The sequence below is a fragment of the Triturus cristatus genome, chromosome 7 (assembly GCF_964204655.1).
Source record: "Triturus cristatus chromosome 7, aTriCri1.1, whole genome shotgun sequence".
Classification (NCBI taxonomy): domain Eukaryota; kingdom Metazoa; phylum Chordata; class Amphibia; order Caudata; family Salamandridae; genus Triturus; species Triturus cristatus.
The window spans coordinates 1,188,890,186-1,188,914,372 of record NC_140590.1 but is presented as its reverse complement, the minus strand read 5'-3'; the positions used below and the strand labels follow the sequence as shown (position 1 = coordinate 1,188,914,372).

The window sequence follows — 24,187 nt, the reverse complement described above, 5'->3', positions numbered from 1 at the left end:
GCCCTATGCATCATGCCCTGGAACAACACCTCCCACTGCAAGCCTTACACCACAGGACATAAGACACAACTGGTGCTGCTTGTGCCTAGAAACTGGCCAATCACATCTGGCATTGCATGACACTGTGAGATGATAATGTACGAGTACAACTACACATCCGTCATGTAGTCGAAATGTCCACTGTCTCCCATCAAATAGCCAGCTCCACCAAAACAGTCACAATGTACATTCTCATGCGGTCTGGCTGTAAACATCTACAATTCGTCAACATACATGGAATACACTGTTATCCTGCATCTCCCCTTAACATTGTAGAGGGACAATCAACACCTCCTGCAGAGCAGACCACACATCTCTACAGTGATGATGAAGAGGACACCCTGCACATTTGCACAGACATCCTCCAATGGCTAATGGACAGCCTCTGCACCCCACCCCCAGGAGCAGGGCAGCCCAGCTGCATGGCAGTGACCCCACACCCTGCACAGACCACACAGCTGGAAGCACACACCACCACCGCTGGCTCCCAGGTCCCCCACGAACAACACATTGAATTCCAACACTGTGTGTTTGGGTGCCAGGAGAAGATGGCTGATCAGCTGCAGGTGGGGTTCGACCTCACGGCAGCCAAACTGGATGCCATACGTGGGTGTCTGAGTCCCATGAGGGACCACTTACAGTCCCTAACGGACACCCACTGTCCGCACCATGCTCACCAACAATCCTTGGCTGACCTCACTGGGGCCATTACTCAGATTCAAGAACTGTCTAGTCGGACAGGCTCCAGCGATGACAGCACAGAGTTGGCACAGATGTGGAGGACAATGGAGACCATGGAGCCGATGCAGCCTGGAAGTATGGCTGCCATGGCTGAACACCAGCGAGATGTAGCTGGGATCTTCCATGCCTTGCAGATCCTCATCTTGCCATTGCTGCTACTGAGCCTGTACCAGATGACTGCTGCAGGAACCTCGACACACACATCTCCGCCCCCTGATGTGTCATTGGCACACAGTGATGCAGCACTATCACTTTCGCACCCTGATGTGTCAGTGGCACACAGTGATGCAGCCATAACACCACCACACACACCTGACACATCGGACACAGAAGACGTCTCAGAGGAGCAAGATGTTTAGGGTAATGACTGTGTGAGGAAGGAGGTAGTAGCATCCATCCCGCCACATGGCCTGTCCCTGCCTGGTTCAGCCCTATGCATCATGCCCTGGAACAACACCTCCCACTGTCCCCCAAAACACTCTGCGACATTCACCTGGACCCCGACATGGCCGGCCATATCTGTTCTGGTACCACACAGCAATCCAGCCGAGGACTGAACTCTTCCTCTTCATATTAACTTTGCATTCCCCCAAGGACTCTGGTTGGCCCACCACTGGGCAACCATGTTATGTGGGCTTGAATTGGCCATGTACTGCTCCAGCTCCGACACTTCCCATAATGTGAATAAAACATTCCAACTCACACATATGTGTTATGTCTATGTTCACTCACATATAGAAGTATGGATGAATGTAGGGACATTGATTGCACAAAAAGGTACACTCTGGTAAATGTCATCAAAGCGCATGTTTGACCCTGACCCACATGGCCAATTAGATGACTGTGAAGGTGTGAACTAGCTGTGGCCTCATTGCACATGAACAACTATCTCGTAGCCCCACGTCCATGTATTAAATAGGGCTGTGTGTAGAAATGTCAAATTCGGGAGCAGTCCTGAAGTGGTGTACCCATATCATGTGAGAACAGAAAGTCTCTTTTCATTCCTACTCACACACATCTGTGTGGACACAGTCTGTTTTGATGGATAACCTTGATCTACATGGAAAGAAGTCTGACACCAAACTCACATTGCTAGAGACACGTAAGAGCACAGGTCTGCCAGCAACTATCCCAAACACAATGTCTGTCTCACAGAGGTGGAGCTGTCAGTAAGGACTCACCCCCAATTGACAAGCGTCAGTCAATTCCACCCTGTGTACGGACAATGTTCATGGAGGCACACAATTTGTCAAAACAATCAACACTCATCACAGTTGTTCACTAGTGCACTTGCGTAGACTTTATTAGCATGTGCGTGTCAGTACGGGCAAGGCAAGGGCCACAACATGCAGACCAATGTTTAAGACACTTGCAGGTAGCTTAGGTACATGTCGAAGTGCAAGAAATGGGGTGGCAAAAATGAACACAAATCATTACGGATGTCAACGGTCTAAGCTCACCTTGCCTTGCTGGATGAGTTATGTGATGTCTGGACTGTGCCGACTGTGTGCTCTGCTGACAGTGAGCAGGTGAAAGGGTACTTCAAGGTCACATGTCATACTACATTGCCATGCGTGTACTCTCCATGCAGCAGTTTCTCAGATTTTGGAACATTGTGGTGGGATATGTGACCATTCCTCCAAGATGCGACAAGGTGTGGGGACCTGTGCTGTGGGGTAGAAGGGGTAGAAATTGTAATATGCTTGATTAATTAAAACCATTGCATACATTGAATCATTAAATTAAAAAAATGTATCTTGCTCCTGTACAGTAAAAAGCACTGTTAAAAGACCACAGTTTTGGCACTAATTACAGTTTTAAGAAAGAGAAAGGAGAAAAAAGTCATTAGAATCAATTATTAAACCTTACTCCATTTTACCCTATAAAAATTGTTCCAGGTAATGTCTGTTCTGTTGTAAGTTGTTCCATAGCCAACATGTTCAAATTCTTCACCCCTGTGCTGTGGGTGACAATCAGTTGTGGCTGCAGGAACGTTGTTACCCATCCATGAATGAGAGCGCAGCTTTATGGGCAATCTGTTCCAAGAGTACATAGTTGTCGAGTTCAAGGAACACGAGGGTGAGCCAATCCATTACCTGGTCTGGGCAGTTGTGCTCCGTCCACACCGTGTCACCGATCAGCAACACAGCCCAATAGGGGAGCACCTCGATGAGGTCACAGCACATGAGGAGTTGTGTAATCTCCCATGCCCAACTGCCTGCACATATGCCAAATATCAAGGCATCCCATGCACAGGTATCACGGTTACACAACTATTTGTGGCACACACACAAGTCATAATCCAGTTCAGTACCGTTGTGTGAGATAGGCAGACATCCATGGGCCACTCGAATGTGCATGGTCGACAGTGAAACCAGGGCTGGACGCAGGTGACGTACGGAAGACAGAAAGTCAAACGGTAACTGATGCGCTACACTGCCATTGGCAGTGATCCCAACAGATGCAGCATTCGTGCACGGTACAGTTCCACGTGACAGGAGTTGTGCATGTGCCCGGGATTGCCAGCCATTGCCATTGTTGGTCTTGTCGCACCGGCACTCTTCTGACAGGTGGCAGTTATGTGTATGATATGCCACTGCTCGGAGCAATGAGTCATATTTGTGTGCAACACTTGGACGTATGGGTTGTTTTTTACTTATTTGTCAAGGGACATCCCAAACAGGTGTGCCTCAAGCAGGCACAAGTGTGTGTGGGGTGTGGACACGTTGGTCTCTACTTCGCACAGTTTGTGGTGTGGGAGTCGTCCAGATCTGGTATGGTATCTCTCGAAGGGAGTGCCAGCCGCATTCAAGACCAAGGTCGGGGGTTCAGATGTCCTTCCGCCTTATGTATTGAGACAAAGGAGCTTTCATACCTAATGTTAGTCTGACTACTGCTTGCATTTTTTGAAATGTGTATGTGGCCTTCGCATTGCAATTGATGCCAGGCCTTTGACTTTGTGTGCACCACTAGCGATACACACGCAACAGTTGGCATGTATGAGCCAAGAGCCCAATTGGCCTTGAGCTCCTTGTAAATCTCTCTTTCTCTCTCCCTCAATTTCTCTCACTCACTCACTCTATCCGTATCTCTATCTCTCTCTCTTTCGCTCGCTCTCTCTGTCCTTTGATGATACACCTTCTTATCTGGGATTTTGTTTTGCATTTTCTTATTTCAAATGTTATGTAAGTATCGCACCAGAGTGAAAGAACTGAGTAAAATAATGTTTAGAAAATAATTTTTATTTATTTAATACATTGAAATTATTGCTGTGTTCCAAATATTGTATTGGCATTTTAAAACAACATACAAAAATTCAAGTATCACAGAGTCCTTGCAATGCATACAAAAGATGTACCATAATACATAAGTATTAGAAGCAGTACATATAAGAATCAACGTGAATATCAGCAGACATTCTTAAGTTAAAATATAGAAATCTACTGATAACAGGACTACATTTTGTGTAACCAGTGATTGTCCTCCTTTGTGAGATAAGTCCCCCCTAGGATAGGAGAACAAGACAATGGGGGATATGTACAATGAAGTGGCGGAGCATGTCGTTAGCCTCCTTGGCCTAACGACACGCTCCGCCACTTCGGAAACGCAAGGCTGCACCACATTTACAAGAATGTGGTGCAGCCTTCCGTTCCCCCCTGTGATGGTACTAAGTTTAACAACTTAGCGTCAACTCAGGCACCCTTGCACCAGAATGCAAGGGTGTCTGTGCAGGGTAGGGTTGGTTATGTGTAGCAAGGTGTCCCTTCCTGCTCATAACCAATCCTAAAATGCAATTCTGTGACTTTCATGTGTGCTGCTTAATGCAGCACACATGAAAGTCACAGAATTGCATTTTTTTAAAGGTATGTTTCTGTACAGGAAGGGACACCTTCCTGTACATAAACAAACCATGGCATTTTGATTTTTCCATGTGTGCTGCACAAGGCAGCACATATGGAAAAGGCAAAAACGAGGAGAAATAATGCAGTTCTTCTAGTTTCGCCAACTTAAGACCAGGGTTTTCCTGGTCTTAATTTTGGCGGTGCCTCCTATGTACGCCACTCTTGTACATAGCGGGCAGCGTCAAATACAATGGGTGTTGCGGTGGAAAGCCCACCGCAACACCCACTGCACGCCCCTTTCACGCTAACCATAGCGTGAAAGGGTGCCTTATGTACAGCATTAAGCAAAGCCCCTATCTCCACGAGAACGTCACAAAAAGTGTCCCACTATGTCTCATGCATCTGGAGTTTAGGATGGCTGCTGCATGAGGAAAACGCAAGGCAAAAAAGAGTGTAAACGGAGGAGGACTGGGCAATGCAGAGGGAAGAAAGGGAAAAGGGAGAAATATTAATTTTGTTCTACTCTTGAAATAAATATGTAAAATTAATTTACCAATTGCACATTTTTTTAGTTCTGAAGATCTCCCGTCGATAAACTATAGAGAATAATAAAATCGCTTATTAAACTTGATTTTGTTTCTGGTTAAATATTAATTCAGATTACATTTGCACATGTATCTTAAATATAATACGCGATGAAAAAATTGATTGCAGCCCTATTAAATGTGAATTGAATATTTATTGAATGTAGGACAATTTAAAACTTTTATTTAACATGAAAAATTAGTCATACGTATTTTATGTTAATTAATGTAGCTTAAAAGTATATATTTATTTTATATGTAGGGAAAGATAAAAAAATACAGCACTATTAACTCTTAGTTAAATATTGAATTTTGAATTGAATGGTTGCCGCCTTCGTTCCTGCTGATTGCTGCCTAATGAGGGGAGAAGCCGTGCCTGACTCTTGGGCTACCTCTGGGGACTTCAATACGCATCTTCACCTCTGCCTGTAAACGCACTTAAAAGCGCGACACCTGCCCGCGGCCGGTGTTGCCGCCATCATACCTGCTGATTGCCACCTGCTGAGGGGAGAAGCCATGCCTGACTCTTGGGCTACTGCTGGGGATTTCAATACCCATCTTATCCCCTGCCTGTAAATGCGATTAAAAGTGCAGTGCCTGCCCACGTCCGGTGTTGCCGCCATTGTCCCTACTGATTGCAGCCTGCTGAGGGGAAAAGCCTTGTCTGACTCTTGGGCTGCCACTGGGGACTTCAATACCGATCTTCCCCTCTACATGTAAACGCACTTAAAAGGTTGATGCCTGCCCGCGGCACGGGGGCCAAGGGTGGGCCCGTCAACGCCCGTCATCGTCCGGAGGAGCCTGGGCTGGGCCACCCCTCTAACTTCTGGATACAAATTGTGGTGTGTCCCTCATTAGACTATGACCAAAAGAAACTAAAGGCACCTGACCCGGGAGACAAAATTATCAACACGCTGGACTCCTTCCTGACAAGAGCATCTGATTTGCTCTTTAAGGAAATAAAGATTACAGAGCGCTGCCTCTCCTTGCAAGAGGTAAGATTTCCCATTGTAATTTCTAATGATGTTGATTCGGGTCATACAGAACACCAGCTCATCCAAAATTAAGGCCTCTGCACCTTGGCCCAGATTATTAATTCTAGTTGTCCTAGGCCAGATGGTAGTCCTTCATTAGAACCACCGGGAAAACGGAAGAGGGGGAGGTCCAAAATAGCTCCTGTGGCCAAATTCACTAAAGCGCGTAAAAACCTACCTATGGCTTCACTTCAGGGGTCACATGCAGCCCCTGCTGCTGCTTCTCATTCCCTATCTTGAGCCCCCTTGTATGATAAGTTGGAACAGTTGTTTAATAATTTTCTATAGCCCATCTTGCTCAGACTGTCTAAAATCAAGGAGAAACTAAACTTTATCATTAACACTAAACTGGGAGATGACCGATCTGGGCAGAGAAGTAATCAGGGGGGAAATACACGTTAACCACGAGCATTGACAGAGTGTTCGACTCATTGTCCCGTCCTAGCTCCAAATGCACACTTGTGGTCATCTTGGGGTTGTGGGTGGCAATAATCCTTCAAATTCAATATCTAATACAGTTTTACCAGGAGCGGATCGTCAGGTGGGAATTCGAGGGCCAGCTCGTAATGGTAATATTCTCCCCGCAAAAGAATCCAGCGGAACTGTGGCTACCTTAGCCCATAGCCCCTCAAACTTTCAGAGTAATTCAATTATTGCGCAAGATGAACGCCTCAATTTCACTCCTGTGGCTTGCCCTTTTGTCATCGTTCTTGTTGATACTTCTGAATTGAAGTTGCCCAAGCAGGAAACCACGGAGCAGCTGATAGATATGCTTCCTTGAGTGGGCTATAAGCTTGTGATTGACTCCCTGCTTCTTCCCGTATATCGTCTCCAAACCCAGGGTGTATTAAGATCACTCCCTACCCAGGACAAAACAGTGAACATAGATATGGTTACATTAAGAATAATTTCCTAGAATATTGCGGGTTATAACCAGAAGAACTGCAACTAGGATTGGTTGTCCCTTGTTTCAAAATATGCTATTCTTTGTTTGCAGGAAACATGGAGGTTATGCTGATCCACATTAATGGGTATTGTGCCTTTCAGTCAAATGAGGTTCCATCTAGAGCGGGTCGCCATAGTGGAGGTTTAGTCACCTTAATAGCGAGTACTGTTAGAATCAAGGTACTTTCCTATTTAAAAAACTCACAATATCCTTTTAAACAAAGGTCTAAAGGGGAAGGATTGTCTCTTAATTAACTTCTACAAAAATAACTTTGCTGGAAGTATGGCCTCAGTCATAGATCTAATCGAGAAGGATATAAATCAACTAATGGAAACCCACAGCAGACATCTCAATATTATATGGCTTTGCAATTTTAACGGCCACAGTGGCAGTGGAGCAGATCTAGGGGTGTGTGGACTGGTTGATGTCTCAAGGGACCCAATATATCACTTTGGCCATAATGATTATGTTAATGCACTAAACAGACAATTAGTGATTTACAATCTTATGATAACTAACCCAATAGATACCTATATGGGTCAACTGTAACATACATTCTCCTCTTGGTTATGCAATTTGACCATTGATTATATCAAGGTCTCTAAAACCATTAGAAGTCAAATATCCCAAACTGAGGCCAAATTTTATGCATTTAGCAATCATGCTGCAATCTGCTAAATGCTCTGGGGCCTTCGATTGCAAGGAAAAATGGTATAGTTTTGAAATGGGGAAAAACTGACTCACCCAAATTCATATGTAAGATTGTAGCAAAGATATCCAAGGAAATATCTAGCCGTCTACAGCCCCCTCCACTGACTGATGAGCCCATGCATGGATTCCTGTGAATCTTAGCTGAAATTAATACCGACCTATATTGCCCATGAGTGATTAAGGCATTGAGGCCAATCTGCTGGTTTGACGATGCCTGTTCCAAGGCACTCAAGAATCTTCAATCTGCCCTAAGAGCAAAACCCTGAGAGAACTGGTAAAAGTGCTAAGGCTCTCATATAAAACTTCAGGAACTAACAGATTGAGGGCTTTGAAAGAAGAGGCCTGGGAGAAACTTTAACAGGCGGCTGTTTTAAAGAACAGCAGGGACTTTTGGATGTTATTAATGCCCCTTTTCTCAATGATGATTCAGAGATTACCATAGACTCACACATTACTGAGGAGGCTTGGGTGACTCATTTTGGAGAGGTGTTTGGGCAGCCAGGCAATGCAGAATCACAGTTATCTTACCTACAGGTAACCATATCAAAAATATATGTATACTTTGGCTTGAATTAAGTGATATCTGCTCTTAATCAGTTCAGCTCTGCAAGAGCACCTGGCCCAGATGGGGTACCAATAGATTTCTTTCTAGATACCTAAGAGTTATGGGCTCCACTTCTCACTAATGCCTTCAATGTTAGAGCTCGAGTTGGTGCTCCCCCCTCCTGGAAAAAGGCAGTTATTATACCAATTTTCAAGAAGGGGGATAAGACTCTTGAAAAAAATTATAGACCAATATCATTCCTGGATAGTATTTCAAAATTAATGGGCCACTTGCTTTTAAATAGGCTAGAGGCTTGGGCCCTAGTACGGAATATTTTAACACATACTCAGTATGGTTTTAGAAAGGGAAAAGGGACGATTGATCAGTGCCTTAACTTAAATCTATTAACTGCTAAACATACTGTGGTTGAGGAAAGTCAGCTTTCTTAGGCCTTTATGGACTTGTCAGCGGCCTTTGACTTAGTAGTCCATGTAAAATTATGGTCTATAATGGAAGGTATGGGCATGAAGAAACCCATTATAGATTTTATACGAGAGATGTATGCTCGTGTCTCGGTTGGTGTTTGATATGGGAGGGAGGGCGAAAGCACTAGATTCTTTGGAAGAACCTGTGGTGTCAGGCAAGGGTGCATGCTCGCTCCCTTCCTGTTTTCATTAAGTACAAATGGTGTGGAAGCTGTCCTGGTTGAGTCCCCAACTGATGTTCAAACTATTAATTCCACCCCAGTGCCTATACTTCTCCATGCAGATGATGCGGACCTGCTGGTCTGGACTGGCAACTCACTCCAGAATCTGATAGAAACTTACACTGGGTTTATGTATAATTTTGATCTTAGAGTTATTGAAGCCAAGTCTTTTGTGCTTGTAGCAGGAGAGAGACCAAAAAAGATCCCAAGATGGAATATAGAAGGGAGGAAATTGGAGGTGGTGGACTCCTTTTGTTACCTAAGGATACTTTTTGATTCTAAAAATACATGCCAAATATGGTGGATAATAGAGGGACACCGATGGAAAGAAGTATAGGGGCTCTATTTAGATTTATAAAATGGCTTGGGTCAAAACCAACTGATGTAATTAAAAAGTTAGCAAAAACAATATCTGTCACCACCTATGGGGCTGCCATTTGGGGAACCTCCACTAGCACTGTTTTACAACAAATTGAGGATTGCATTTGGAAACGCTTGTTGGGCCTTCCTAAAACTTGCTTATCTTATAACTGTCATCTCAAAATGGATGTACATTTTATTTCAGATCCGATCTGCATTGCTCCACCACTTTGGTGGCACTGTGTGTGGAGGAGGGAAGATTTGAAGTTCACACAAGAAATTCTGAGAGATTCTCCAAACCTTGATGGCTTATCTAAAGCAAAATGGCTCTAATTTGTTAAAAATAGTTTTTATACCATCGGCCATGCTAATCTATTTGACGATCTGTCCTCGTGTAGGTCTATTTCAAGATCTGAATTGAAAGAATACTGCTGATGAAGGAGAGGAGAGTAAGATGGGAGTCAAATTGTGCAAAGTCCAGGATTAAAGGATATCTTTTAGCACCAAGCTTGAATTCAATTTGCCATATATATCTGACCTTTGTAACGGATCTCAAACATAGATTCTTATTGAGCAGGTGCCAGCTTAGTTATATTCCCCTTATGCTGGGTTATCCATCCAATACATTTCAATGGAGGCCCTTACTGTCTGTGAATGTGATTCTTATTCCTCTCAATATGACCTACACCTGTTATTTGTTTGCTCTTTGTGTAGAGAGGAAAGGAAGATGTATATTTCCCCGCTAATGCGTAGCCTTCAATTTAGACAATGTCGCCCAGCCCTACACGTCTTAAAACCTTTACCTGATCCTTTTACTTGTTATCGCCTGGCCTCTTTTTTTTCAGCGTGCTTCAAAAAGGAGGAAAACAGAATTTGTATTGTGTGCCAATATGAATAAGATCTTTTTATGTCTTGTTATTTGATCTTTAATATATGTGTATCTTGTTATGAAATCCTAATTGGCACTATTTTATATACAATTGTGTTTTTATGGAATTTTATAAGTGGCACTATTTTATATACAATAATATTTCTATGTAATTTTAAAACAGGTATTTTGAACTCTTATGTGTGTAGTATACTTTTTATGCCGTTGTTTTCTATTGGCGAAATAAAGTGATCATGACTAATGTAAATTACCCAAAAATATTTCCCTAACTTTACATTAAAAACTTGCCTACCTAAAGCAAAAAAAAAATATTTTGTATTATGTATTAATAATTATTAAAGTGATGTATAGAATTAAATATACAAAACATTTTATATTTTAAAATAAAACCTCTCCTTACTGCTCCATGAACCCCTCCCCATTATTTATAAGTATTCCCCATTTCCAGCCACTCCCCTCTGTCCCTCCTATATTTACTACAAAAACGTATACTTATGTGTGCTGAGACTCCACAGTCAGTTGAAGATCTCCGCATTTCTAGTACATTAGTAGTACTATTGTACTACTACTATACATACTACAAAAAAGAGTTTGTGAATAGTACCACCCCTTTAGCATTGAACATTTGTATAATGTGGAGAATCTTAAACAATAAGGATGGAGGTGTAATGGTAGAAAAATTACCAAAGTACGGACAGGTATTCCCAGTAGAGAGAGTACAATGGTTTAAAGTTAAGCTCAGTGATTGAAAGCAAGCAGGGCCTTTGCTAAGTCTGAACTTTTGGTGTCAATGATAAGTAACTAGCTCTTTTGGATTACCTATTGTCTTTTGTCAATATGCAGTTTCTCTGGGCTGGCTGTGGGAATCTCCCCCTCCATTGATCTGACAGTGTCCATTCAAAATGATGGTGAAGACTCCTACAAGACACTGGTGACTTTTTTCTACCCTGCTGGATTGTCCTACCGCAAAGTGACCCTTCTTGAGGTAAGTGGTATTGTCATGTAGGCAATACAGGCCAAGTAGTAGTCTCCAGGGTTGGCTGTTAAGTAGACTGATAAGCAGGGGTTCATGATGCCTGCAGATGTCTTGGAATGGAGACCTCTTTCTATAGTTCTCTCATCTTCAGAAATATGTCCAGGCATCAGACTGGCTCCAGAACACTTTAATCCCAGCAATTACTGATAGCTGGAGTTACAGCAATTTCAGTTCTGGTACTGCCCCGGCATCAACCAATGTTACAGCCCAACTTGATAAAGGTGGAATAGGTGCCCATGACGTATGTTTGTTTATTCCTCTGCACCACTGGGATTTGGAGCTAATCAGTATCTGAAGCTCTTGTTTCCTCCTCAGTTTTTCAAATATTAGGGGGTTGATCTACAAGGAAGTGCCGCAGCGTGGCACCGCAAGCCCTTTGGCTACACCACGCTGCGGCACTTCCTAAGCACTGAGATGCGACATATTTACAAGAATATGTCGCATCTCTTTGCTTCCCCCTGCGCTGGCGCACAAACTGCAGCCATGCGCTGGCGTAGGCACCCTTGCACCATGGTGCAAGGATGCCAACGTCGTGGGAAGATTGTTTTTTGTGCAGGAAGAGGCACCTTCCTGCACAAAAACAATCACTACAGACTTTTCCTCTTTTAATGCGTGCTGTAGAATGCAGCACGCATTGAAAAAGGAAAAAACGAGGAGAAATGAAAACATTTGTCCTCGTCGCGCCTCGCTACGCCACCTCTAGGGTGGCATAGCATTCAGACGCATCTCCAGATCTACTATTTCTCGTAAATCTGGAGATGTGTCTTGTTCCATGGGTGATGCGTGGGAACACCCACAGCAACACCCATGGAATGCCCCTTCAACGCAAAGTGCTGCGTGTGAGGGGGCCATATTTACAAGGAGAGGAAAAGTCACGCAGGGTGGCTTTTCCTCTACTTGTATATATGGAGGAGCCCCCTGCGCCACCAGTACGTCACAAAAAGTGACGTACTGGTGGTGCAGGGGGCTTGTAAATCTGCCCCTTTTTTTAGCAGTGCCATGTCATTGTTTAAATCTGACTTCAGGTGCTTTTTGAAGTGCAAGAACCAAATTTCATTGACCAACCCCCTCAACAGGTGCATATGGCGTCTTGGATCTGGTCATGATTCCAAGGTCTTTTCCAAAATGCACCAGAGGCCTTTTATGAAGAAATACAGTGATGTTTGCTTCTGAATATCTAAGCTATGGCTCCCACTTTCAATGAAAACCTCAGAGAGCAGAGGAGAAGCCTGATCCCTCTCCTTCTGAGATTAAAAAAATTTGCTCGCTCCCTGAAGGACTAACTTGCTGCCCACACCAGTGCTCCCTACCTCGTAGTGCTGCAGTCCCCCGCCGCCGCCATCTCCATCAGCGGCCGCAGTGTGGGGACAGGGTCGGACCACACTACCCAGCATCCTGTGCGCCAGCGGACCCGCTGACGCCGTGTTCGCGCCTGGAGGCGCTCAAAAGATCTCCGCTGCCTCGACGGAGCGGGTTCCTTCGTCAAATTTGCTCGCTCCCTGAAGGACTAACTTGCTGCCCACACCAGTGCTCCCTACCTCGTAGTGCTGCAGTCCCCCGCCGCCGCCATCTCCATCAGCGGCCGCAGTGAGGGGACAGGGTCGGACCACACTACCCAGCATCCTGTGCGCCAGCGGACCCGCTGACGCCGTGTTCGCGCCAGGAGGCGCTCAAAAGATCTCCGCTGCCTCGACGGAGCGGGTTCCTTCGTCAAATTTGCTCGCTCCCTGAAGGACTAACTTGCTGCCCACAACAGTGCTCCCTACCTCGTAGTGCTGCAGTCCCCCGCCGCCGCCATCTCCATCAGCGGCCGCAGTGTGGGGACAGGGTCGGACCACACTACCCAGCATCCTGTGCGCCAGCAGACCCGCTGACGCCGTGTTCGCGCCAGGAGGCGCTCTAAAGATCTCCGCTGCCTCCGCGTCGCGGGACGCGTGCGGGCAGCGCCGGGCGGAGCCCGGGCCGAGGGCGGGCCGTCTACGGCCGTCCGAGGCCGGAGGAGGCTGGGCTGGGCCACCCCTCTATCAACTGCACTTCAAAGTAAGTACCCGTACCTTCCTCATTAACTGTTAGCACCCCTTACAAATGGCTGCTAGAAGGGCCGCGAAAGCCACACCTGTTGGGATGGTAGCTGGGACACTCGACCAATTTATAACGAGGGCATCGTCGGTATTAGAGCACGAAATTGAACTGACACAGCGCCGTTTGTCCCAAGACCCGGTCTTCTTAAGAAGATCCTCTTTGGGTCTTATTGCTCATGCTAGTCTACCTGTTCCCACTCAATCAAATTCAGCTATTGAGGACTACCCATCAACCTCATTAAACTCTGGGACCAGTACAGACGCCCGGGTTGATGGCCCCACGCAACCACCATGTGGACAGTTTACTAATCTAACTGCGGCCCCAAGTGTCCTGAGTACAAATAATGACAAGGAGTCAAGACCTAAGGAGGGTGCTATTCCAAAGAAGAGGAAGGCTGATACTTCGTCACGGGGAAAAAACCCGAAACATCCTAGATTCACTACTAAATCGCCTCCCCGCTCCACGGTACCTTTGGAGTCTTGCTCCCCTGAGACCCTAATAGACACTCCTGTTGAGAAGGGTACACTACTTGCAAATTCATGCTCACTGGATTTAGATTTATTAGTGGGAAAACTGAGTCTGGTTCTATCTTCTCTTATCCAGCCTGTGGAGCAAAAGTTGCAACATTTAGATGCCAGACTTGGGAAAATGGAGGCTTTACTTGTGGAAAATATGGGTCTTAGAAAAGATCTACTTGCTATTCAAACCCAAGTTAAAGCCCTAGTCCTTCCGACCAATGCCTTACACCCACAAACCGACATCATTGCAAAAGATCAACCTTTAATGTCCAATATACAGGGGTCAATTTTGGGCTCTCTTATCATTGACTCTAACAATAGCCTTAATCCTGTGGACAAGGTACATCCCACCCAACCCTTGTTATCGGTATCCCCACCAAACTCTGTTATTCCAGGGAAGGAGTATGTTGCTGGAAATATTGACTCTCAAGCTCTACCATGCATCAATTTACCTCCGGATTGTGCCCCATATGTTGTTGTTCTAACGGAGGTCCCGGAGTTACCGAGTAACAAATCAGAATCATACGAGGAACTTAGGAATAAGACTATGCACTGGTTGAATACTCATAGATCCCTGCCTAGATCTATTTATAGTAACATTTTGTATGTTAGAAGAGTGAGGTGGGTAGGTTCTAGATCTAAAAATGTGGGAGGAGATTGTGTAATCATTAATTTTGAGGACCACAGGGCAGTTGACCATATATGCAGTTGGCAACAGTCAAGCTCTAATACAATGATTAAATCATGGAGGTTAGACTATTTTTATCCAACAGTTCATATTTACTCTCCTCCCGATTACGGGAGGTTTGATTTGAGGTCACAGCAAGAGGACTCTTGGCACCTTGCACCTAGAAGTAGGGGTAGTCAACCTAGGGGGGAAATGATGGGAATCCCGTTATACAATCGATACAGCTTGCTCGATCAAGTTGATTGACTTCCTGTGTCGTCTTGTTGTCCCCTGCCCTACCAAATTGATGCTTACATAAAGGATGAAGTTTTGATAACTTCTAGAAACGAGCATCTGGAGGTGGTAAAAGCTGGATCCAACTCTATGCCACCTACAGAGGTTGGTGTGATGGCCAAAGAGAATCTGCTGATAATAGACGCGGAGTTTAGGGATGATCGATCAACCTCTATGATTGCCAATTGTATGTTGGAGCCTCAATCCCAGTTTACTAGTGAGCAGGTGGATTTTAATCCACTTGGTTCTGGGCCTTATGGCTGTGCTGGCTACCGTTATGAGGGCAGTGTGGGAATCAAGTTGCCAAATACAAAAGGGTCCCTAAAAATTTTATCGTGGAACATAGCAGGTCTTGTATCTAATCTAGACATCCCGGATTGGTATACTTTTGTGGATTCCCATGGGATTTGTTTATTTCAGGAAACTTGGGCGACAGGTCCCACCCATAGAGTAGGGTATGTAACTTTTGCAGAACCTGCAGTAAAAGGTGTAAGAGGCAGACCGTCAGGGGGGCTGTGTACCTGGATAGGCATCCATCTTGGATTCACGTTGAAAAGAATAGTGACAAACAGCCCTGATCTCACGTGTATCCTGATGTCTCATAAGAGAACACCCAAGCTGGCCTTGATTAATATTTATTCGCGACCAGTAAAACTTGGTGGAACCTCTGACACCCTGGATATGTTAACTGCCTTACTGCATAAATTGGGGGGCGATGTTGTGTTGTTGATTGGAGGCGACTTCAATTGTCATTTCGAACCATTACATGGGGTCCCTACAATGACCAAGGCTGAGGATGAAATCTGGTCAGTTCCTCCCCCTATTGCATACCCTGCTAAAAATTGGTCAGCCTCAGTTCTACAACTGACCTCCCTCACCCTTACATTTTCCCTCAGAGCCTGTAATGGCCGCTTTAATAGTGACACCCCTGCTTATTATACTTACAATGGCCTGGGGCACACATCAGTCATAGATTACTTTTTGGTGAGCCTGACATACTGGTCAAACATCCTAGACTTTACCGTCTGTCGGCGCTCCGAAAGTGATCACAACCCTTTGATAACTGAGTTGGATTTTCAACTAACCTGTGGGGAGAGTGCCACAACCAGTCCACCCAGATGTGATCTAAGACTAGAACAAGGTGGGAGAAGAATTCGATGGGCAGCCGCGAAATCTTCTGTGGAAATAATGTCAAACTTATATAGAAACGTAGTCCCCCTTCTCGAAAAGACTAATCATGCCTTTAGCGACCTTACTACTATTGATATGACTGCTATCACTGATATCCACAGTGAGATGGTTTCTTTATTAAAGGATACCTTTTACAAAGCAGGTCCTATTAAAACTAAACAACGTCTTGGTGATAATCCCTGGTTTAACAGAGGATGTAGGGACGCCAAATCTGCACTATTACTGGCCATAAGCCAAGGTAATAGACAGTGCATTATTCAGGCTAGACAAGCATACAAGAAATTGCTAAAAAATGCTAAATCAGAATGGGAGGCTGATCGTTGGGCCGCCATCTCATCTGCCCTCGCGGCAAAGGATGCGAGGTCCTTTTGGAACCTTGTCCATACTGGGAACCCAGAAGGTGGATCTGCAATCACTCCCAATATTTCAGAGGAAGCTTGGTCCTCTTATTTTAAAGATCTCTACTCTCTCTCTCCCTCCTGCACTCAGGAAGCCCCGCAGAGCCCTTTGGCTCTGAACCCTGTATGGCCAGTGCAAATATTCTCACTGGAGGAAGTAAAGATGGCAATACTCAGGATCCAGCCCAACAAAGCTCCGGGGCTTGATCGCATCCCAGGTGATTTATTCAGAGAAGAACTAACAGTTTGGGCCCCTTATCTTCTGGTTTTATTCAATGCAATTCTGCATGGGTTACCTTTGCCTAGCACCTGGCTTGGGGCGGAGATTATCCCAATATATAAGAAGGGTTCCCCGCTCCAACCCTCTAATTATAGGCCGATTAGCCTTATTGATGTTACACAAAAAATCTATGCCAGGGTATTGTTACAACGCCTGGAGAGCTGGTCTAGTGATAATAACATCTTGACGCCGCTCCAGGCGGGATTTAGGGCGAAAATCTCAACAATTGATCAACTATTCCGGTTACAAGTGATATACTGGAAGCATGTGACCCTGGAAGGGGGTAGTCTTTATCTTACTTTTGTCGATTTAAAATCTGCTTTCGACATGGTGGATAGAAAACAATTATGGTCCATTTTATTATCAATGGGGGTTCCACCCTATTTATGCCACCAGCTCAAAATCTTACATGATGGCACCTTTGCGAGAGTACGCTTCGGTAAACAAGGCCAGTTAACTGGAGCCTTCCCGATTGAGAAAGGTGTCAGGCAGGGCTGTGTCCTTGCTCCAACTCTATTTTCCCTTTTTCTCAACGGGCTTATCGAAGATCTCATGGCCAAAAAAGATATAGACCCCCCCAAATTGGGTGCCCGAAAATTCCCCACATTAATGTTTGCGGATGACACGCTTTTGCTTTCAAAATCTCCAATGGGGATGCAGCGCGTGTTAGATCAATTCTCCAACCTTTGTTCAAAAAGAAACCTGGTGGTTAACATAAATAAGACTAAGTACATGGTTTTTAATGCAAAAACTGTTAACTGCCCCCATCCAATGATGGATGGCAGACCCCTTGAAAGGGTTTCAACCTTTGAATATTTGGGTGTGACTCTAAATGATAAAATGGGTTGGGGTCCTCAAGTGGCCAAGTCCAATTTAAGACTAACCCAAGCAGCAGGGGGAATTCTTAAAGTACAGAAGAGTTGTACCCTTAAAATAGTTAGTGCCCCGCTTGAAATTTTTAAAGTGAAAGCTAGGGCCTCATCTCTCTACGGGGCAGAACTCTGGGGTCACACATTAACAAGCAACCTATCTAGAACTGAAAATAACTTTCTAAGACAACTACTGGATCTTCCAAAAAGCACTCCTCTACTCCCACTAAGACTCGATCTTAATGTTTGTCCAATTGCAGACGCTATTGCCATTCGACCGTTACTTTATTGGAAGCGTCTCTGGAGCATACCTGAGCTGGTGAGTTCTAAAGAGGAGCTCAAAGTTGTCATGGCTTCTATTGGTTCTGGAAGGATTCCTTGGCTAGCTTTCGTAAAACAGTCACTTATATCGAATGGCTTTGAGGAACTCTAGTCTAATCCTGAAATCTTCTGCCCAGCTATCTCGAAGAAATCTGTGACTAGTGCGGTCAAGGAAAACAACCTAAGGAATCTTTTTCGCTCAGTAAAATCCTCAAGCTTAACCGATATTTTTCTGGATGTAAAATCCTTTTATAGCTTTGAGTCTGCGATTGATTCAATCCAACCAACACTAGCTAAGAAGCTTTATCTACAGTTTCGATATGGCACATTGCCATTTCTTTACATTTCTAATAGGTGGAAGGGGGGAGCTGTACGCCCCTGCCCTGGTTGCCTCACTGAGGATGAAACCCCGGTTCATGTCATCCTATTTTGCCCAGCTTACGCCTATACTAGGAAGATATGGATAATTCAGTTGTGCAAGAATCTGGGCATAAAACATTATTTGGTCTTTTTTAGGATATTAAAAACAGATACCAACCCAGTAATCGTTTGCACAGTAGCCAAATTTTTACATTCAATGTGGATTGCACGAAGGAACTTGATCAATAATGCTACTTTAACTTACGACTATGTAAAATGAATTTTAAGAGAGTAGAAATATTTTATCTTCTTCTTTTTTTTTTTTTTAGGAATAACATTGTTATGACAACTTTTAAATTATTCAAATTATTTAAATTTTTTAAAGGAACAAATGTCTAAACAACCATGCAATATTTTGTAACTGTACTTATGAAACGGACTGTTTGTTATGTTGTTTTGTTCATCTTTTTTATGTGCTTTTATGTTAAATTCAACCGCAATAAAGCTAATTGAATTGAATTGAATTGAAGAAATACAGTGATGTTTGCTTCTGAATATCTACGCTATGGCTCCCACTTTCAATGAAAACCTCAGAGAGCAGAGGAGAAGCCTGATCCCTCTCCTTCTGAGATTAAAAAAAGAAAGAGAAGAAACACCCACCCTGCTGTCCTCTCACATCCACAAGGCACAGGAAGAAGAAGTACCAACGGGGTGACTTCTGGAGCCACAGTTCTTAACCTCACAGGAGGACATCCCAAGCCAGATAATATTTCCTCTGGGTTCAATTCTTAAACAATTTGTCTTCATACGGAGGCTACATCGAAAGACTTTAATGCCATTCCTCTTTGCTCCAACCTCTAATGCTCCTTGCTTGGATGCCAGAGCTCCCAAAATAACATACCCTCCTCTATCTTTGCCACACGCCCCTTCACTTTTGGCCATTGTCATGGCACTTACATTTTCAAACCTCCCAATTTTCTGGCCCCTTCCAGTTTCTTACTGCACATACCACTACCACATCTTCCTGGTTGCACTGGAACCACCTTTGTAGTCTTTTTCTGCATCAAGCTGTAAGGTGCTTCATGCTATGAAGAAAAAGCTAAAAACTGAAAAACTCCAATAAGATTAAAGCTTGACCTTCTAAGCTACCAAACATTTCACGGGTGAGTGCTTGGATCTCTCTGGTGATATTTATGAGGGTATGGGGACAACTCCTTTCACCCCATTGGAAGAAGACAACATTCTTCCCCTATTGAATATAACACCATTGCACGGCAGAGCTGCAGAGTGAAACCTCCCAAGAGGTGGAGCGAGACAATTCCTTTTCTTTCGCAGAAGTCATGGCAATGGCAGCCTATAAGGTTGACATTTCTCTTGGAACAGTGGGAGGCAGAATTAATGTTCTTGACATTCCTCGGCTGGATACCACGAATTTGGAGTCTTTCCTCTCTTTCATGATGGTGCGCTAAAGCTGAGCTTTGTATATAACAGACACCTTCCTCATCCTCAGCCATCAACAAACATGTAGCCCAGAAACACAGTATTAACCCAGTGGATATAGCTTTCTTAGAACCTATCCTGCTAGGTAAAGCCTTCAAGATCAGGATCTTCAGCCAAGACAGAACACAACACTCAGGTTCTTCTCAAAAGGCAACCAAAAAAGTATGAAACAGGGGGCTTATAAATATGTATATCTGGGAGATTTGCCCAACATGTGAAACTCTGCACATCTATTATACAGATGCTACCATTTATTGTGGGAAATGGAGAAAATGGAGACCCCACAGCCCCTGTATGCCTCAATAGATGCAAGGAGCCTTTTAGCATCTTCTGTTGAATTGGATCCTTGAAGTGGAGCTGAGCCCATTGGATAGTCTGTATCATAACAATTCATTAAGCTTTGAGCCGTTCGCATATCTCTAAATGGCCTAACTTTCTGTGGTGCAAGGCCCTATGGTGCACTTCTTGACAGACGGACAACACCCCAACCATACACTGCATCAAAAGGTACGTACAGGGTCCTTTTTGGCTGCCAGCTTAGGTCAGGTAATCTGGATTTGGGTGATGAGTCATAACAGATAACAGCTTGCTGAGGAGGTCTAACCTACCCATCTCAGACAGTGCTGGGTCAGGTGGCCTGTGTAGGCTAATTGGGACCTCCCACTAGCAAGAGATCAAGCAAAAGACAGTACAATGTGTCGTCTCCCTCTTGGGATACCAGACATTAATCTTCTTTTCTCCCATATGAACAGCAGGTTCCTTGGTTATACTTGAGGCAGCGTTCATCATTGTGGTCCCTGGGAGATCAGTTTTTATTGGATTAAAGCTTGAATCTTCTTTCAAGGTTAACACTGACAGCGTTTTCCTTTAGTGCTGGGAGTTTCACAGAGTAAACATGACCATATTTGTGCCTGAACAAACAAGTAGAACTTGCTATCTGAATATTCTAAAACTCATGAGGTGCCCTCCAATTCAACCTTTGGTGAGTTTGGATTTTCTATAGAAAGAAGCGATTATGATGCATCACAATAGCAACACGCTAGCTCAGCCTGTTTGGATAAAGAGAAACTTCTTATTGGGGTTGCTTCTCTCAGATGAGGAGACAGAAGTGGTAGGAGTCCCAGTACCAAAACCTTTAAGCCTAGTGTTCTGGCCTTAGTGTGGGCATCTTCTTTCACACGGTTCTGGCCGTTCTAGATTTTGCCTGGTCTTTGGACTTTGTTAGAGATCCCCATCTGCCCTGCTGATATCTATATATCTTCACTGCATTCGAAGGTGCAGTTAATTGACTGACAGCAGAAGAGAATGCTGAGTAAGCAGCATACTTATTCGACACTGCCTGGCATTCTTCTCTTTTTTAGTGAAATAAACTTTTGAAATCAGGAGTTTGTTTCAGAAAAACCAAAAAATAATGGACCAACAGTAGGCGGTTTCACACTGCAAGCCGGCCACTGTTTTTATCCCTTCATCAGTCTGCTACTCCTCCGGTGGCAGTGCCAGGAAGGAATATAAAGTGACAACCCAGAGGCAGATGGATGAGGGATGCATAACCCCTGTAGTTAGTATGAAGCCAGGACAGGGATGGCAGAGTGCCTGAAGACTTCTAAAGGAAACCTCTAGAAGCTTCTCCCACTTCAAAGGCACAACTGAGTATAAATACTGGACCTCAGACACCAACTCTTCAGTACACTTCTGGATCTATGGATATTCTGCCTGGAAGGACTGCTGTTCTGCTGAAGGACTGGTACTCTGCAGGACTGCTCTCAGCTGGAGTACTGCCTTGCTGTGCTGCTGCTTTGCTGTACTGACCTGCTGCATGTTGCCCTCCTGCCTGGGTGAGAAGGCTGGACCTGCATCTCTTGAACCCAGGACCCCAGACAGAGTGACTTGAAGGGCTAGTTGACTGGCCTTCTGACTTGCGCCTCAATGCATCAGTACAGTGGGGCACCCAAGTGGAACAACATCATTGGCTCAAATAAACATTGCTTCTGCCTGTTTAGCTGTTATGGTACCACTGGGTCCTGATGCAGCCATGGGGGTCCCCTTCTAAGCAAACCCCATCCCATTTCTGTGTATTCTGCATACTTTGCAGGGAGAAGTCCAATAAAGTGATTTAGAAGATAATTTTTAAAAAACTATTCACAGAATAAACATATTTGAAGTATTGTATACAAATACACATGTTCATGTATGTCACAATATTACACATCAAACACAAGGAGATGATGAACAGAGTGCTGAACATTGCAAACACTCACCGATCTGGGTTGAATCCATCATCATTCTTTAGCTCACTTCGCCACCCCAGTTCAGACACAGCCATATGCAAATCAGTCTGACCCTGTGCCTCATGGGAACAGTCCAGCCCGAACTGCCAAGCCATGTCTTCACTGTGACATGGCTGTGACTGGGGGTGAGTGTCTGAAAAGTTTCAGCACTCCGTCCATCATCTCTTTGTGTTTACAATATTACACATATCCAGTGCACTGAGGCGGTGTCACTCTTTTCTTCTCGCTCCAATGCCTGGGTGGCTTTAAATGGGTTGAATATGAGGACAAAAAAAAAAAAAAAATATTACACATATCACAGAAGTAATTTACTCTATCCCACCTACAACCTAACTCCAAAATCAGATTGCCCGTGAGTTCACTGTGTCTCTTCCTTTCGTTAGTCCACTAGGAGGATGTTAATTGGCTGCAATGGCGCTGTTGAGTCTCCAGGGGACACCATTACGAACACCTCTTGTCAGATCAATCACCCCATCTTCAAACAGGGGTCCAAGGTAAGTCTGCATTGTCCAGCTCTGTGGGAACTTCACTGTCAGCTCGTACCACAAGTGCATACCTGTCAACTCACTTGTATTTGACAGTTCTCATTCTCTTTTTCTTTCTATTCACCCAACTGAATGCCTACATAACTTTTAATGGATCACCTTCTTTTCAAACGTGTGTCACTCTTCAAATTGTGTGCCTTCTCCATTCACTGTCATGGGATCACCCTCATAAATGACTGACTTTATCCACGTTTTCGAGTCATGAGGTTGGGAGGTATGCAAGTGGCATTGACTGAGGTACGACACTGTACAAGATGCATGTGGTCACTGTGGAGATGGTGCATTCCTCATCTTTCTGATAAATGACATCTATCGATCATTCTAAATGCAGTGGAGTGACCCCATGGGAAGCGAGGCATAGGGTGTGTATGTTAAGCTGCGTTTGCATGCTGTAGGCTCAATATTCACAAACCTCCAGCTTTATAATGTCTCTCATAGGTATATGGACATGTAGACTGACTGACCGTGAGCTGTGTTTGCAGTGGAGCTGTGCTTGCAGTAGAGCTGTGCTTGCAGTGGAGCTGTGCTTGCAGTGAACCTGTGCTTGCAGTGGAGCTGTATTTGCAGTGGAGCTGTGCTTGCAGTGGAGCTCATTTGCTGATGGCTACTCTCTATTAATCTTTACACTATTGAGTGTTTTGTTTTGGCTTGATGCACAAGATGCTTGTTATAAGTATTTGATTGTATGAAAAGAGAGCACATTTCACACCCCACAGTCTTCTGGCATTAGAGATTCCTCTGGCTTCCCTCAGGCTTAAGCAGACTCCAGGGTTATCTAAGAGTCAGAGAGGGTACACTAAGCATTTCTTTGAATCATATGGAGGCCTTTCTGCCTAGGATAGCAGCTTGATCACAAGCCTCCTCTGCAAATACGCCCCTGAGAATATGTTACACAATTGGTGTCTTCTCGTTGGGTAATAGGCTGTGACAGTTTTGGTATTACCACAGGGTGTATTGAACTCGTTCATGGACTGGGCATTGACAGTGGCCCTGCATTCATTCTTCTAAATATGAGTAAGTCAGTTCCACCTCAGGTATGTCTCTCATCATGAAGAACTTAGGTTCCAGGAACTTGGCAGTACATTTTCTATATGGTACAGACAGTGTTAGGGGGAATATATACCCAACCTTTTTAGAGTGCCCCTTATGTGATCAAATTGTACTGGGCTGTTCCTATCCTTACAAGGCCAGCGTGGGGCTGGATACATAGGCTTCATACCATAGTGAAGATGCTGTTTCATGCTATCTTTATTAAGCTGGAGGCTACATCAGGATCTATTATTTTGTAGATGTAATAGATCTCTGAAGTATGCACAGTGACACTCTTGCCTGCCACATACAGGAATGTAGGTTCCATTAGAGCCCTCTTTCAAGCCATAATTGACACATCCTCAGTTTTTCTCCATTTGGTGGAAGTAAAAATATTGTCTGATTTAGATGAC

At 44.4% G+C, this 24,187-nt stretch overlaps 1 protein-coding gene across 1 annotated transcript in view; it reads left to right on the top strand.

The window, feature by feature from the left end:
* The window catches only part of LOC146811427 (integrin alpha-X-like), a 665,400-nt gene that overhangs the window by 538,508 nt on the left and 102,705 nt on the right, over positions 1-24,187 (top strand). The window contains exons 20-21 of the mRNA XM_085615067.1: positions 11,240-11,381; positions 22,584-22,694. Coding sequence (XP_085471193.1) covers positions 11,240-11,381; positions 22,584-22,694 — 253 coding nt within the window. The remainder of the gene's footprint in view (positions 1-11,239; positions 11,382-22,583; positions 22,695-24,187) is intronic.